Source organism: Pipistrellus hanaki, assembly GCF_964339955.1.
Source record: "Pipistrellus hanaki genome assembly, chromosome: 9".
NCBI classification, from domain to species: Eukaryota; Metazoa; Chordata; class Mammalia; order Chiroptera; family Vespertilionidae; genus Pipistrellus; species Pipistrellus hanaki.
Genome location: NC_140511.1, coordinates 33269746 through 33287734, shown reverse-complemented (window position 1 = coordinate 33287734; position 17989 = coordinate 33269746). Strand labels below are relative to the sequence as shown.

The following is a 17989-nucleotide window of genomic DNA, read 5'->3' as shown; positions in this document are numbered from 1 at the left end:
TATTATTAAAAAAAAAAAAAGAAAGAAACACAACTGGACATATTGATTAGTGCTTGAAGGACCTCTTATTTTCACAAAGGAACCAGACAAGTTATAGGATTTGCTATGTATCTGAAGCATCCCTCTTATCTAAAAACTGCTGTTTGAAATTTCAACCCTGCTATCTGGCTTCTGTAAATGCTTGCTTGCTTAAATAATAGGAAAATAAGACTATTCCCACTTCAGAGAGGCCATTAAACTTTCCCAGAACAAAGTTATCAGTGCTGGCACCAGGCCAGGCCTTTGGTTGAAATCTCAAGACCCCAGCACATACGGGCTCTTTAAGAATTTGCAAAGGAGGCCAGAAACACCCCATATTTGGGGGACAAAGAAGGTAAAAACATATAAATAGGAAAAGTTTCTCGATATTGAGGTCCAGAATTTGAGAGACATTTTTCTCTGGGCCTGCACGTAATAAATGTAACTCCATTTCTCTAAGATTCTAAATATTGCTTGGTTCTTCTCGGTTTTCTGTATCATATCTTACAGAGGTACTAGCCTCTGAGCATGAATTTTAAAGGGAAGAGATGAAAATCAGGTTGCTTGATGTCCCGTGATCATGTTTGTTGGACATAGCACTATAGTGAGGAACGGGAGGACTGAAGATGGAAAGAGAAGGCCATCGGATCAGTGGTGGCCGTAGGATGGCTCCTCCCTAATTTACCTCTGGGCCTGTGACTCCCTCTCAGCACCTCCGCTGTGCTCTGTGTCTTGTTCCGTTCTCCCCTTGCTTCCCACAGGCCAATGTTGAGTATTCTCCATCCCAGGCTCTGAAGAGAGAGGGTGTGATCACTGACCTAATCATGTTCATGCCTTTGTTCATGCCTCCTGGTGGGTCACTGATCAGACCCAGCACAAACCGTCCTTGGTCCGCAGTCCCACCACCTCATTCAGCAGCCCTGAGCCCTGGGGCGGGAGGAGAAGCACCTCATGCCGCCCTGGACTTGAGCTAGAAGGAGACGTTAGGATATTGGTACGGAAACACAGTGACTGATTATGCGGGACATGGCTCCTTCTCACAATGAAAGGAAAGGAAAGCTGAGATGGGCCCAGGAACAGAGCAGGTGTGGGTTATTACCAGTCATTAGCTGTTGGAGTCACAGATCATTTTGACTTTTGTCCTCCCAGGTGTACCCGACAGGGAGCCATAAAAGTCCTTTGTGAGATTAAAGACGAGGGTTGAGGCCCACTTACAAAAAGGGTAACATTCCTCCTCTGAATGTCAGTTTCCTCATCTGTAACCTGAGAGTCCCTCAGTGACCTCCAAGAGAACTCACACGCCCGGCACCTGCTTTTCTGCACCTTATCGCATCGGGCCCTGACAGGTTCCTCTGGGTGAGGTGTCACTGTGCCAGTTTAAAGATGAGGAAAGAGGCGCCCGGAGCAGCTCATTGTCTTACCCAAACTCACAAGCTCAGTAAGAGGTGGAAATGAGATTTGACACCAGGCCAATGTGCTTCAGAGAGTCCTCCCGGGCGCAGTGATGGAGGCAGGGAGGGGGGGCGGCGCTGGAACACACTGCGCCCGAAGGAACGCTCCACGCTCCATGCTCCACGGCTGGGGCTGTCAGCTTCCTCCAGATGGGGCTGAAGGGAGGCCCCCGCCACAGCGGAGGATCAGCCCATTAAAGCGCCGTGACACCAGACGCATGTGAAGAGTAGACAGCCAACTCCCAAAAAGCTGTGGGGGAGGCAACCGAAGCTGAGCTAGACACAACAGAGGAAGGAGGAAATGCGAAGCGGCTCCGGCCAGGCAGGCAGCGGGTGGGAGGTGACCGCATCACACTGGGCTCCTGAGCAGCCAGCAGTCCGGAGGCACAAGGTCACAGGCTCCCCAGCTCCCACTGGCAATGTCTCCCACTTTTACCAGGAGACTTCCACACACCCGCAGCGCCTTTGGCTGTGTTCACACATGAATAGTTAATAGCTGTTATCTGATCCTCTGAATCGCAAAGGGTAACGACGAGGTTTCCCATCCTCCCTTGTGTTGGGTTACTCTGCTTTTGAGAAGAAAAACAGCCCACACAATTTTATACGGAATTTGAAACAGAGTTTGTGTGCTATTTCTGCCTTTTCAGTACAAATATGGCAATAGAGAGAGCTACAACTGTAGTCAGAGAATATTCCGCCATTTTTTTTATTATTATTTACAGCAAAGAATTACTATTTCATTTTAACAAGCTCCAGGTTGTATGGTTTCTTTTAAATGCTCAGAATCTAAAATTATTGTGGCTAGCCTCCTGATACATGGCAACTTTTAGACTGATGTGTTTTATTGGGTAGAAGTTTCAAAAGCACCCAGAATTAGTCTAATGGACTACGTTCTGAATTGAAAAAGAAATTCCATCAGAAATGAGGTTGGAACGGTTAATATACTCAAGCAATTACTTCAAATGAGTAAAAAAAATAAAAATAAAAATACAGGTTATAGCGACGAGCACCTGTAAGCTGGAAGAATGAAGACTTCCATTCCTCACCCGCCAGATGTCAAATTAGACTAGTCCCCCAAATCTTACGAACCCTCTTGTTTATAAACCGCTGTCTCGTCAGACACTCTTGTTCCAACTCCACTAAAGGCAGACCCTGGCCATTCCGGCCCCACTCCTGGCCACTCCACAGCTGGGGAGGTCCCCCCTCCTCCCTGCTGACACCCCTCCCTTCCCACCAAAGCGACCACTGGTCACTGCGCTGCAGCCTCAGATCACTGCCTGCCAAAGACGGGCAGTTTGTCTGATTTAATTTTCTTAAAAGCATCTTTAATATCTGTGGTGTCCCGGGGACTGCAGTAATAGAAAGCTGTGGAAGAAAGGTGTTTACACTCTGCCTTCAGCATTTTCCTCTGTTAGGAGAGGCCGCTCTGCCGGTACCAAGTCCAGATGAGGCCGAATAACTCCCGCCCAACCCCTCTCTCCAAACGACTGAAAGAGCAGACCTGCAGACATCCCCCCGCAAGGCAGACCCCTGGGAGTTCTCAGCCCACTGGGTCTGTGGAGAACACTTTCCCTTTGGAACCATGTCCTGAAGGGCAGTGAGGCTCCACACCACTGCTGGGACAACACTGTTGTTCAGTGATGGAATCCTGTGACTAAATGGGTCTCTGTGGACCAGCCCAGAAAGCCAGCAACCTTAATTGTCAACATCATTTTTATGGGGAAATACTTTCCGACTTCCCAATAATTATCCTTCAGGCCTGATAAATACAACATAGATGTTATCATCAAACAAAACTAACCCGATTGTTCTCTGGTTTGGAGCAGTCCAGTTCCCTCCTGTTGTAAAAGGGTGGCTCCCTCACTTCAGTCAATCTTTGCTCAAACGTTACCTCCTAAAAAAGTATTCCCTGATCACTGTAACTAAAATAGAGACTTTTAGTTTTTCTTCATCACACACATCTCCACCCGAAATGTTTATTTGCTTGTTTACATATTTCTGGTCTGGCTTCCCCACCAGAATGTACGTGTCTTAAAGGCAGGGGTTTTGTCTCTTATTTGGCAATACTATCGGTGCCTTAAATAGTGCCACGGACATCAAAAAAGGCTGGCGATGATTTATTGTTTGAAACAGTGAACAAATGGGACTGATTTATCCAGCTTTACCTCTCTCCAACCTGTAAAGCAGCCCCCTGTCACCGAACCTCACTTTCCTTGAACAGGGGTGCTGATTATATGACCTCTAAGCAACTCTCAAGGCCTAACATTTTATGATCCTTTGCTCTCTCAATTCTGACCTGTATGACCTAAGAAAGTCCAAAGAGGGTAGAGAATCTGCACCACTTCTCTGTTCTCTCTCTTCCTCTGAGCCTAACTCAGAGCCAGGTCCACTGGCTTTCATAGTCCTTCTGCCATTCTCACCCCCCACCCCCCTCATTTTGTCCTACCTGTCCCAGGAAACGCACGCCAAGAATACTGGAAATGTAATAATAATATTAGGTGAAGTCAGAGGTACAGGATGCTACTCAGGTGGATAATCAAACCTCCCTTATATTTCTGTTGTGGAATCAGAAGTTGTTGATAGGAAATTGTGTGACATGAAGTTGTGTGATATGAAGGGTAGATGGACACACAAGGTCTCAAGTATTGGAAGCTCTCCTTTTGGAGAGACAATCCTTTAAAAATGCAAATGTTCTTGGGTGAGCTGTCATCTTAAATTAACTCACATTAAGATGCTAATAAATTATTGGAGCATTTCTGCTAACTGAAGGTTCTAGATGCTTCATTTATCTAGATGTATCTACCCTGAAAATTCAGAGAGTAAAAGGTATTGAAAGGAGAGGTGAAGATCACAGAAGATAAAATTTACTAACATCATGGCATTATCTAGAATCAGCCTTGTTAAGCCTTCTAATTTTCTTTTTAAAGAACAGTATAAAATCACTCTAGAAGATGCTAGAAAAAGAATAATCAGAGACACTTTGTTGCAACTGGACCAAAAGAAGGAGTGGGCCACAGAGGTATACTTCCATTTTCTTATTTTAAGAAATACACAACTTCCCCTCCCCTTCTTTTTTCTTATAGTATCCTAAATAATATAAGGCTAATATGCAAATTGTTCCCTCCACCGGGAATTTGACCGGGAGTTTGACCAAAAGGCAGAGCCAGCTGGCCAACTGCCCACAGCCCCTCCCCACCACTGGCCTAGCCGGACCCCCCTCTGTACATGAATTCATGCACCAGGCCTCTAGTATTATAAGAGTTAATAACTTGAGGTCTTAAGCTAGGCAGTTTGAATTTAAATTACAGTTTTATCACTTATTTGGTGTATAAACTGAATTTGTTACTTGACTTTTCTGGGCTTTAATTTCCAAATCTATAAAAAGGGGGTAATAATAATATTTACCTTTAAAGAATAAGGATTGAATAAGATATTTAAATAGAAATTTGAAAACATGTAAGATTAGAAATTATATCTCAAATATTTTTAGAATCAAGAACTTAGTAAATTATTATTCATTTATTTTTAAAGTTTAGTAATAATGGCTACAATAAGCTATTAAATAAAGTTGTGGATGAATTATAGAATGAAATATAATTTGTTTAAAAAGTAATTTCTTACATATCCAAACCTAAAAGAGCATATTTTATATTCCTGGAGCTTTAAAGATTTGGGATATAAAAAATATTTGAGATGTATATTCTAATCTTATATGTTTTTTAATTTCTTTGTTTTACAAAAATCTCTCTCTCTCTCTCTCTCTTTTTTTTTTCCTCGCTGTCCTTCCCCTGTCCCCAGAACATCTCCTAAATCAGTGAGGTCCCCACTGGGATTGTCTCTTCATCTGGAATATTCCTTCTTCAGAATCATAAATGCCTGGTCTTTTCTAAAGTTCTTCACTGAATTTCAGTTGCAACTGTTTGCTGCTTTCCTGTTGGTTCAATTGTGCTTTTACTGTTGTTATCCTATTGTGTGATTTTTACTGATTTACACAAAAAGAGGATTATGAAACTGACCAATGGTTTGTCTGCCCATACAGATGGGCCACTTTGACTGACTATGACAAAATGGTGAAATCAACAATTTGGTGATCTGATCATAGTGAAGATGATTAAAAGGTATATGTAGATCAGATATGCTTTAAGTAGACATGCTCAATATATTGGGTCGGCAGCTAAGTAATTGCGGATTTTTTAAAGAAAATCAAAGACAATTTTTTCATGGAACTAAATAACTTTATTCTGTAATGTATTGCCCATTTTGATCAATGACCTTTTGCCATCTTTCAGGCAGCATCATAATCCCACGTTCAAAAAACTTCTGGTTTTTATTAGCAAAAAACTGAATCAGGTACGATTTGACATCATCATCATTATTGAAATTTTTACCATTCAAGGAGTTTTGTAAAGATCGAAACAAAAAGTAATCAGATGGTGCAAGGTCAGGACTATATGGTGGATGTGGCAAAACATCCCAACCAAGCTCCATTAATTTTTGCCGAGTGACCAAAGATGTGTGTGGCCTTGCATTGTCATGATGGAATACAACACCTTTTCGATTTGTCAATTCGGGCCGCTTTTCTTCAACTGCATTGTTTAATTTCGTTAGTTGTTCAATGTAGACATCAGAATTGATCGTTCGGTTGGGTGGTAAGAGTTCAAAGTAGACAATTCCTTTGTAATCCCACCAAACTGATAACAAAACCTTCTTTTGATGAATATCAGCTTTTGATGTTGTTTGAGTTGGTTCACCTGGCCTGCTCCACGATCTTTTCCACTTGATATTGTTGTAAACAACCCATTTTTCATTGCCAGTTATCAGTCGTTTTAAAAATGGATCATTTTCATTACGTTTCTTTAGCAAATCGCAGCTGCTAATGCGTTGCGTTAACTGTGATTCTTTAATTTCGTGAGGAACCCATGTATCGAGTTTTTGAACATAGCCAAGTTGTTTTAAGTGATTTTCAATGCATGTATGTGATACATGAAGCTTCTCTGCAATCTCATGTGTTGTACTGTGACAGTCCGAATTGATTATTGCTTTGATTAGGGCGTCATCAACTTCAACTGGACGACCAGAGCGTCTTTCATCTTTGAGTGAAAAATCACCAGAACGAAATTTGGCAAACCAATTTTGACACTGCCGTTCTTTTAAGGCTTCGTCACCATAAACAGCACATAACTTTTTATGAGCTTGCGATGCGTTTTTCCCTTTGCGGAAATAAAAAAGCAAAATATGACGAAAATGTTCCTTTTGATTTTCCATTTTTCAACGAACGCCAAACAAAAACTACAAAACAGATCAAAAAACTTTTTTTACTGATTAACAGCTGAACAGCCAACTATCAAATACAAAATGTGTTTTACATTTGTACTACGTCTGCAAACCTAAAAATTCAACTGAAGCCATATATGTGTGAAACCCGCAATTACATAGTTGCCGACCCAATATAATGAGGGATGGTTTACTGTTCCTCACATTTTACATCTAAGTCTCTCAACAATTGTATAAAGTAGGAACCTGCTAATGAGAAGCCCAAGGCATAGAGAAATTTTATGACTTGCCCAGAGCACGTGACAGACTCAAGATTCAATTCAAGATTCCTTTCTCCTTCAGATCATTGCTCTTCATCATCACACACATTTTCTTCTCTCTGCATAACCCAACACCCTCACACGTGAATGAGTTTGCTTCATCCAACCTGGCTATTTTAGTACATAGTTTAATTTCCTATAATCCACTGTTGCACATCCTTGGCTGCATATTGCAATCACCTGAGAAATTTGTTTAACCCACATGGTGCCTGAGTCCCACTTAGAGACGCTCATGTAATTGGCCTGGGGTGTTGCCAGGGCTCCTGGATTTTCCAAAGTGTTCGGGAGATTCTAATGCGCGGTCAAAGTTGAAAACCACTGCGCCATTGTTAGTGAAGTAAGCCATTAACCAAATAACTTCAGCTATGAGCTACTCCCTGCTTTTATCCAAACGAAATTCTGTGTTTGAGAAAACTTGAGAAGTAGCGGTTGTAGCAGGGGTATAAAGGTTTCTATTTCCTAAGAAATGTAGGTCCACTTAGTTCAATTAGCCTGGTTTAAAGAAAAGAAAAAAAAAATGATTGCAAATCTTCCAACTCTAAGAGATAAATTTACCCTTAACCTATTTTAAACTTATTTCTGCCCATGTTTATGATCTTGAAGATTTTCCCTAATTTGTCTTCTTTCGGTTATGTCCTTCAGTGACTGAAGATTAAATTTGTCACATGGTACCCATATAAAAGTACTCTAGGCAATAAAGATTTATTAAAAAATATATAATAATAAAAAATAAATAAAAGTACTCTAGGGATAGATAGGATCCGTCATCCACTACAAAGTTCCTTTGAGTGAAACGGTAAATATCTAAGTAATTAAAAACTTGTAAATAATAAAAAATAAATAAAAATGTAAATAGAATTTACATTTTATGAACCTACTGACTAAGTAAGGCTATTCCTATTTTCTTACATAAAATGCCTTTTTATAGGAGACTGTTTAGCTGTAGCCTGTCGCCCTGAAACTATTTGCTGTTAGGTTTGCCAATATGTACTACTGTTATTACTGACGCACAGAAACCTTCGATTAGAAAGGTAGCAATGTAATTACTTGTGCTTTTACCATAGGTTGGTCATGTGTTTGATCAACTTGAAGGATGTTTAGTCACTTCAGCTTAGGCGTCTTATTTGTGGAGCAGATCATTAGTGATTTGATTTCACCATGGCAGTCAGACTGGGTCACAGCAGAGGCTAAACTGAATAGAGAGCCTTGTCCAGTTCTCTCAGTTGCCTGTTTTGGGCAGTGTAAACCAGTGAAAACAATGCATTGGGATAGCAAAGCCAGAACAGCGGAACTAAAAGTTCCTATGTGTGTTTCCAAAGTATTTGCAAAACAGAATTGAAAAGGAATGCCCAGGTAAGTTGACTTGCATTGTCAGTGCTAAACTTGTGAACCGCCGCCGTGACTCGTCCTTAGCGAGAAATTGTCTTTCAGAATACCGTGAAGTTCATCGACAAGGGCAGCTACCGGGAGATCTGGGAGAACGACTGGCTAAAAAAAGAGGTGAGTGGCATTGTTAAAGACAATGTCTTTTTCTCAGTTCTTTGAACTGGAAATCACTTTTATTTATGAGCTTAAGTCCTGGGAAAAGCACGGAACTGTCACTGATGGAGGTAAAATAAAATTCAAGTGGAGTCTTAATCTTATTACAAGCTGTTACTCAACAAATGCCATCAATAATTTCAAGAATAACCAGAAGTCACTTTTGGCGTCATAATTCACAAAATATACCCAGATGTACAAAGCTGCTTTGTGCCTTCAAACTGATCTGGTCTTCCTCAGGACCCCACTTCCTTCAGGGGGACGGGGCAAGGCCAAAGGATCATTCCGACCTCACTGTCTGCTGCTGTACAATTGCCTTTGGGGGATAGCATGGTCTCCTTCCAATAAATGTTCAGTCTTTTCGATGTTCTTTCCTCCCCCTGCTCTTCTCTAAGATGAACCCTTGATGTATAGGGAGGTGGGGCTTACCTGCCCTCTTGTGGGGAGTGTTAGTAAAAAGATCTATGGGGTCTCCTTGGGATCCTTGCTCCCTCTGCCTTTCTGCTGCGTGGGGAGTGTGTTAGTCTGCTTCCCGCCCTGCTGACTTCTAAAATGACTGCTCTGGCCTTCTGGACATTCGGATGCAGACAACACTAGACCCACAGTTACAGCCATTTGCCCAAGGTCAAGATGTCCCTGCCCGCTGCAGTCTCTCCATCCCATTCCATCCTGGTGGTCTTCCTGCAGAGCCTGTGGGAACCAGTGGCCCAGCTGTCCATCTGTCTCCCTGTACCCAGGCTCTCACTCTGCCCTTGCTGGGGGTGACCATGGGAGGACCGCTAGACCTTCTCTATCTAGAACCCTATTATGGGTTACTTCCGTTTTCCCTGCCCTGCACTTACCGGTCCCTCTGCCCTTACTCCTTGCCCCCGTTTGCCTGGAAAATTCCAGCTCTTTCTGTAGGCACTTGATTGCCCCTTGTTTTGTGAATCATTTTGTAACTCCCCCAGGAAGTCTTAAGTGCTTTTCCCCCAGTGCTCTCTTGTTTTGCTGTAACTCTTGCTTTTATAAAATATGTTGAAATTATCTGTTAATGCATCTGTCTCTTCACAGAGCAGGCTATGAGTTTTCCACTGTCTATCCCTGACACCTAATAAATAATCTCATTAAATAGTTATTGACTGAAAGAATGTCCCTGGGTATAGATATATTTATTGGAAGAATGAATCGAATATATGGCTTAAATTTTGAGTGAATATGTGAGAGCATGATGTTGGATGAAACAAGCACATAATCTTTGGTCTAAATGTTATAAGAGTGCTACAGAGGTTGAAATTCCCTTTATGCCTAGACAAGTAGCCAGCAAACCTATGCTTAGATGCCATCTGTGAAAGAGAACTCACTATCATTTGAGAAAATTCACTTCAACTACACATGGCTCTTGTTAACAAGTTATTTGTATGTGATTCTCAAAGGTACATCTTCAGCACTAACTTGTGTGTGTCCTTAGCTCTGGACCTATATTTTAATTTGCTTCCAAACAGTCCCACTTGGATGTCACAAAAGCACTTCAAACTCCACATAGCCAATGTAGAACTCATTAAATTTCCCCTAAATTTTCTCTTCTTGCACTTCCTTTTGCACCATCTGCTCAGACACCTGAGGTGAAAATGTCACTATCACCTTCTCTCCCCTCCCCTTTTCCTAGCTTCCCATTTGACCAAATAGAGTTAGTGAGTCTAGAAAACAAGGGACTTAAAAATTAATACGCTTTTTGTGATGTTGACACTTCTTTTTAAATTGCCTTTATAAAATCATGGTCCACACTATTTCCAAAAGCTAAGCAAGATGAATCCCCAGTTTAAAAAAAAAAAAAAATAGGTATTAAGTTGAGCCACCAATAGGGCAAGAGTGGGCGGGGATGGAAGAACCTCGGCCCTGCACCACTTCATCTTGGGCCACTGAAAGGGACAATCAGACCAGGCCCTTTTCCCAAGAGGAACTTACAGGCTTTTCCTGCTGGGATCTCCATGTATGGCTTAGAAAGGCAGGAAGAAAGACTGTGAAAGATGGCAGCAACTGCAATGACCCACAACTACCGCATATGTAACGAAACAGGGGTTAGTACTTGTGTAGGAAGAGGACGTGCCTGTCCTGGCAGACATTAGAATCACAGGAACTGAAGCAGCTAGGACTGTCTCTGCCAAGTAGAAACAGCTCTCCTGGACCCGCACCACCAGAGTCTATAAATACCATGAGAAACGGGAATGGACAAGTCAACTGCGGTATCTACAGAAGGTTATCTCAGAGGCTTTAGGGAAGCATAGTTTTTCTTGGCCTTTTCAGCAGCCTGTGGATGCCATGAAACTAAATTTGCCTGATTACTTTACCATCCTAAAAAAAACCAAGGGATTTAAGTACACTCAAGAAATGCGATCTTGAGAGGAAGATAGGATCGTGTCAGAGGCCTGAATATCCACAGCCGCAGCGACCACCAAGCAGCGGTGCCCCTCAGAACGCGGATCCCAGGCGGTGCGAACACCTGACTGCATTGGAATACCCCACTGCTCGGCGAAAAGGATTACTGTTCTACAGTCTTTATCTATCTTTCCTTCTCCAACGCTTTATTCTATCTCAACCCTACCTTTATGCCTTCACCCTCTTTCCGATCTTTTCCTTTGGTACCCCGTTTATCTTAACCCTTTCCTGCTCTAGATTTTCCCCATTCCTTCTGTCTACCCCCTCCTAAAATTTCACCCTACTTGTATATATCTAATTTCCAACTACCTGCTCCAAGCCCATTCACACCGCCCTCGTAGTTGTCCTAACAACAAAACAAAACAAAACAAAACAAAACAAAACAAAACAAAAAAACAGTCTATCTCTCTAACTCTTTGAAGTTGTATGTTGAATGTTAACTATACTGAAGTTGTATGCTTTTTTTTTTATATAAGATTGATTTGCCTATGCTTTTTGTTTGATTGTATGTTTTTGTTAGCCGGGTTCTAGTCACCATTATTGGTGGTTATTAATATTGCAAACACATTTCTATTCAGTGCCTGTGTGTAGTACCTGGTTGTGTTGTATTTTGTGCCCTTAAATCAAAGCAGGAGAGAGAGAGAACTACACAACCAGACATCCTAGATAATGGGCAGACCAAAAAACAGTCCGCAAATGAAAGAAAAGCAGGCTTCACCAGAAAAGGAAGTAAACGAGATAGACTCAAGCAACCTACCAGAGCAAGAATTCAGAGTAATGATCATAAGATGGCTAAAAAGAATGGAAGACAAATTTGACAATATGAGTAAGACCCAAGAGGAAATGAAGAAGAACCAAGAAGAAATGAAAAATGACATTGCTACTGTAAAGAACTCAATAGAAAGCATCAAGAGTAGATTAGAAGAAGCAGAGGACCGCATCAGTGAGCTAGAAGACAAGATGGAAAAAAATACCCAATTAGAACAGCTTCTGGAAAAAAAAATTAAAAAACAGGAGGAAAGTCTAAGGGAACTTTGGGACAATACAAAACAAAACAATATTAGAATAATAGGGGTTCCAGAAGGAAAGGGAATTGAGGAAGACATGGAAAACGTATTTCAAGAAATAATGACAGAAAACTTTCCTGAGATAGAGAAGAAAAAACCCACACAAATCCAAGATGCTCGCAGAGTCCCAAGCAAAATGAACCCCAGAAAATCCACCCCTAGGCACATTATAATTAAGCTGGCAAATACCAATGACAAAAAAAGAATTTTAAAAGCAGCCAGAGAGAGACAGACAGTTACATATAAAGGAGCCCCCATCAGACTAGCAACTGATTTCTCCACAGAAACTTATCAGGCCAGAAGGGAATGGGATGAAATATACAACGTCATGCAAAGGAAGGGTCTGAATCCAAGAATACTGTACCCAGCAAGGCTATCAATCAAAAGTGAAGGTGAAATCAGGAGCTTCACAGACAAAAACAGACTAAGGGAATTTATCTCCACCAAACCAGCAATGCAAGAAATGCTAAAGGGTCTACTGTAAAATTAAAGAAATTGAAAGCAAAGAAGGAACACAGGGGTATAGAATAAAAATGGCGTCAAATCAGTATCTATCAATAATAACTTTAAATGTAAATGGACTAAATGCTCCAATCAAAAGACATAGGGTAACGGATTGGATAAGAAAACAAGACCCATATATCTGTTGTCTACAAGAAACCCACCTCAGAAAAAAGGATGCACACAGACTGAGGGTGAAGGGATGGAAAAAGGTTTTCCAGGCGAATGGAAATGAAAAAAAAGCTGGGGTAGCAATACTTATATCTGACAAATTAGATCTCAGAGTGAAGGACATAACAAGAGATAATGAAGGCCACTTCATAATACTAAAGGGAGCAATCCAACAAGAAGAAATAACCCTGGTAAATATATATGCACCCAATACGGGAGCACCCCAATATATAAAAAAATTGCTGGAGGACATTAAGGGAGAGATTAATAGCAATACAATCATAGTAGGAGATTTTAATACCCCACTGTCACCCTTTGACAAATCATCTAAACAAAAAATCAGCAAAGAAATATCAATCCTAAATGACTCGCTAGACCAGATGGAATTAATCGACATTTTCAGAACATTCCACCCCAAAGCCACAGAATATACATTCTTCTCAAGCGCACATGGGACATTCTCAAAGATAGACCACATTTTGGGACATAGGCAAAGTCTCTTCAAATTCAAAAAGATAGAAATCATATCAAGCATCTTCTCAGATCATAGTGCCATAAAACTGGAAATTAACTACAATGAAAAAAATCCAAAGAAATCAAACACATGGAGACTAAACAGCATGCTATTAAACAAGGACTGGGTTACCAAAGAAATCAAGGAAGAAATTAAAAACATCCTAGAAACAAATGACAATGAAAACACAACTATCCAAAATCTATGGGACACAGCAAAGGCAGTTTTGAGAGGGAAGTTCATATCCCTACAAGCCTATTGCAAAAAACTGGAAAAAAGGGTAACAAATGATCTAACTCTACAACTCAAAGAGTTAGAAAAAGAGCAACAAGAAAAGCCCAGAGTAAGCAGAAGGAAGGAAATAACAAAAATCAGAGCACAGATAAACGACATAGAGACCAAAGAAACAATACATAAGATCAACAAAACCAAGAGCTGGTTCTTTGAAAGAATAAACAAGATAGATGGACCTCTAGCCAGACTAACCAAGAAACAAAGAGAGAGGACTCAAATAAACAAAATCAGAAACGAAAGAGGTGAAATAACAACAGACCCCGCCGAAATACAAAGGATTGTTACAAAATACTACGAACAACTCTATTCCAACAAACTGGACAACCTGGAGGAAATGGACATATTCCTAGAAAAATACAACCTTCCAAAACTCAATCAGGAAGAATCTAAAAATCTCAATAGACCAGTGACTTGGGAAGAAATTGAAACAGTCATCAAAAAGCTTCCAGCAAACAAAAGCCCAGGGCCAGATGGCTTCACAGGAGAGTTTTATCAAACATTCAAGGAAGAACTAAAACCTATCCTCCTCAGACTATTCCAAAAAATTCAAGAGGAAGGAACACTTCCAAACTCCTTCTATGAAGCCAGCATCACCCTAATACCAAAACCAGATAAAGACAACTCAATGAAAGAGAATTACAGGCCAATATCCCTAATGAACATAGATGCCAAAATCCTCAACAAAATTCTAGCAAATCGGCTCCAGCAGAGCATCACAAAGATCATACACCATGACCAAGTAGGATTTATTCCAGGAATGCAAGGTTGGTACAACATCCGCAAATCAATAAACGTGATTCATCACATAAACAAGTTGAAAGATAAAAATCATATAGTCATATCAATTGATGCAGAAAAAGCATTTGATAAAATCCAACACCCTTTCCTGATAAAAACTCTCAACAAGGTGGGAGTACAAGGATCATATCTCAACATAATAAAAGCTATATATGATAAACCCACAGCCAACATCATACTCAATGGCCAAAAACTAAAACCATTCCCTCTAAGATCAGGAACAAGACAGGGATGCCCACTATCGCCACTCCTCTTCGACATAGTACTGGAAGTACTAGCCATTGCAATTAGACAAGAGGAGGAAATAAAAGGCATCCAAATTGGAAAAGAAGAAGTAAAGTTATCCTTATTTGCAGACGACATGATATTGTATATAAAAAACCCAAAAGACTCCATTAAAAAACTAATTGGCTTAATAAATGAATTTGGCAATGTAGCAGGATACAAAATTAACGCCAAGAAATCTATGGCATTTCTATACACCAACAGCGAATTTATAGAAACAGAGACTAAAAAAGCAATTCCATTTACCATCGCACCAAAAAAATTAAGATACCTGGGAATAAACTTAACTAAGGAAGTAAAGGACTTATATGCGGAAAACTACACGACACTGAAAAGATAGAGGAAGATGTAAACATATGGAAGAACATACCATGTTCATGGATTGGTAGAATCAACATCATCAAAATGTCCATACTTCCTAAAGCAATCTATAGGTTCAATGCACTCCCCATTAAAATACCAACGGCATATTTCACTGACCTAGAAAGAACTCTCCAAAAGTTCATTTGGAACAATAAAAGACCCCGAATAGCCACAGCAATCCTGAGAAAGAAGAGTAAAGTAGGAGGGATCTCAATACCAGACTTCAAACTGTATTACAAAGCCACTGTTCTCAAAACAGCCTGGTACTGGCACAAAAACAGACATATAGATCAATGGAATCGAATTGAGAACCCAGATATCAACCCAAATCACTATGCTCAATTAATATTTGACAAAGGAGGCACAAATATACAATGGAGTCAAGACAGTCTCTTCAATAAATGGTGTTGGGAAAATTGGACAGATACATGCAAAAGAATGAAACTAGATCACCAACTTACACCATACACAAAAATAAACTCAAAATGGATACAGGACTTAAACGTCAGACGGGAAACCATAAAAATACTAGAAGCATCCACAGGCAACAAAATCTCAGACATATGCCTAAAGAACTTCTTCACTGATACTGCCCCTAGGGCAATGGAAGCTAAAGAGAAAATAAACAAATGGGACTACATCAAAATAAAAAGCTTTTTTACAGCAAAAGAAACCATCAACAAAACAACAAGAAAGCCCACTGTGTGGGAGAACATATTTGCAAATGTTACCACTGATAAAGGTTTAATCTCCAACATCTACAAACAGCTTATACAACTAAATAAAAGGAAGATTAATGATCCAATTAAAAAATGGGCAATGGACCTAAATAGAATATTTTCAAAAGAAGACAGAAGGAAGGCCAAAAGGCACATGAAAACATGCTCAAAGTCACTAATTATCCGAGAGATGCAAATCAAAACAACAATGCGGTATCATCTCACACCTGTCAGAATGGCCAACATCAACAAATCAACAAACGACAAGTGTTGGCGAGGTTGCGGAGAAAAAGGAACCCTCGTGCACTGCTGGTGGGAATGTAGTCTGGTGCAACCACTGTGGAGAACAGTATGGAGTTTCCTCAAAAAACTGAAAATGGAACTCCCATTTGACCCAGTAATCCCACTCCTAGGAATATATCCCAAGAAACTAGAAACACCAATCAGAAAGGATATATGCACCCCTATGTTCATAGCAGCACAGTCTACAATAGCTAGAATCTGGAAACAGCCTAGGTGCCCGTCAGCAGATGATTGGATCAAAAAACTTTGGTACATCTACACAATGGAATACTATGCTGCCATAAAAAAGAAGGAATTCTCATCATTTGCAGCAACCTGGATAGAACTAGAGAACATCATGCTGAGTGAAATAAGCCTGTCAATGAAAGAGAAATACCACATGGCCTCACTCATTTATGGATATTAAAAAACATTATAAACTGACAAACCAAAAGATAGATATAGAGACAGTAAAGCAAAAAGTAGACTGTAAAATTACAGCGGGGAGAGTAGGGAGATCTGGGGGAGATAAGAGATCAACCAAAGGACTTGTATACATGCATATAAGTACAACCAATGGACACAAAACTCTGGGGAGGGAGGGTATGTATGGGGGGGGGGCAATGTTAAAATATGTACACAGATAATAATTTAATAAAAAAAAAAATGCTTGGAGCGTTATTATGAGCAGGCTTCGGAATGTAAAGAAGACTTCCACACAATGTTCTTAAATTGCTGCTTATACCACAAGTTTGGAGATGACATTGCTATTACAGCACAAACACTGGAGAAGAACAAGTGGTGGGTGGTAAGGAAACAATAAAGAAAACCACTCAACAGATTGTGAGCAGATTCTCCTGTTAAAGAAAAAGTCCCCTAAAGCATCAGAAATGTATTTAAGCAGCAAGTGAGTCACTTTGTAGTTCCTGAAACATCTATTTCTCCTTCAAATAGAGCACACGGTGACCCACCAACTCGACCTCACAAACAGTGGCTCAGGTTACGAGGATTGTGAAGAGGAAAGCAGATAAAACTCCACAACTCCGGTAGTTAAAGAGGTGAATGTTCCACAGCACTTATGAAGCAAAAAAATCTGCAAAACCAGCTGTAAAAGAAACTGTGCTGAAGAATGTTTTGCCAGATTCTCAGCAACAATAAGAAGTTGTGACAACTGTTCAAGGAACAGAGTGATTAAGGCACTGTGGTGAGATTCTTAAGGAAATGCTTGCATGGCCCTTTTATAATGCTATGGAGGTTATGCGTTGGAACTCCATAACTATTATGATGTAAAAACCCCAAAGGATCTTGGAACTACCAAGAGAAGAGTAGACAACGAAGAATCTAAAGATGCACATGAATTTGCTGCAGATGTTAGATTAATGTCCATGGATTGCTGCGAATACAATCCTCCAGATCGTGACATCGTGACAATGGCAAGAGTGCTCCAGGATGTCTTTGAAATGCATTTTGCAAAGATCCCAGATGAACCTGTTGAGTGTATGTCTGTATCAAAACTGATACCGCAAACCCCTTGTAAGAGAAAGCGGAGTAAAGCTTCCTCTGAGGATGTCTCTGGTGGTTCTGCGGAGGCATGAGGTCAGCGCTTTGCAAAGCTTCAGGAGCAGCTTAAAGCTCTTGATCAACAATTACAAGTACTCTTCCATACACTGAGGAATAAGAGTGAGGCCCAGGGACCTTCCGTACACTAAGGAAGGAGAATGAGGCGACTGGAAGGGGAAAGAAAGGGTTAATAGCAGAGATGAAACTGGAGGAAGAGTCCAAGAGCAATCAGCCAAAGAGGAAACAGCAGGTCTTGGCTCGGCAATCTGAGGATGAAGATAATGCTAAGCCTGTGAGCTATGATGAGAAGAGGCGGTTAAGTTTGGATGTAAACAAACTCCCTGGAGATAAACTTGGGGGCAGAAAGCCTTCACTGAGAAATGCCAACCCTGATGAGACAGAGTGTGACTGATAC

At 40.6% G+C, this 17989-nt stretch overlaps 1 protein-coding gene and 1 pseudogene across 2 annotated transcripts in view; both read left to right on the top strand.

Moving 5' to 3' along the window:
• The window catches only part of CCDC83 (coiled-coil domain containing 83), a 51757-nt gene that overhangs the window by 20213 nt on the left and 13555 nt on the right, over positions 1 to 17989 (top strand). The window contains exons 7-8 of the mRNA XM_084894133.1: positions 4397 to 4488; positions 8495 to 8563. Of these exons, the coding sequence (XP_084750259.1) occupies positions 4397 to 4488; positions 8495 to 8563 (161 nt within the window). The remainder of the gene's footprint in view (positions 1 to 4396; positions 4489 to 8494; positions 8564 to 17989) is intronic.
• LOC311627517 (bromodomain testis-specific protein-like) lies at positions 10612 to 17986 on the top strand (annotated as a pseudogene). The gene is made up of 2 exons: positions 10612 to 10662; positions 16706 to 17986. The product of its transcript is annotated as a bromodomain testis-specific protein-like (transcript).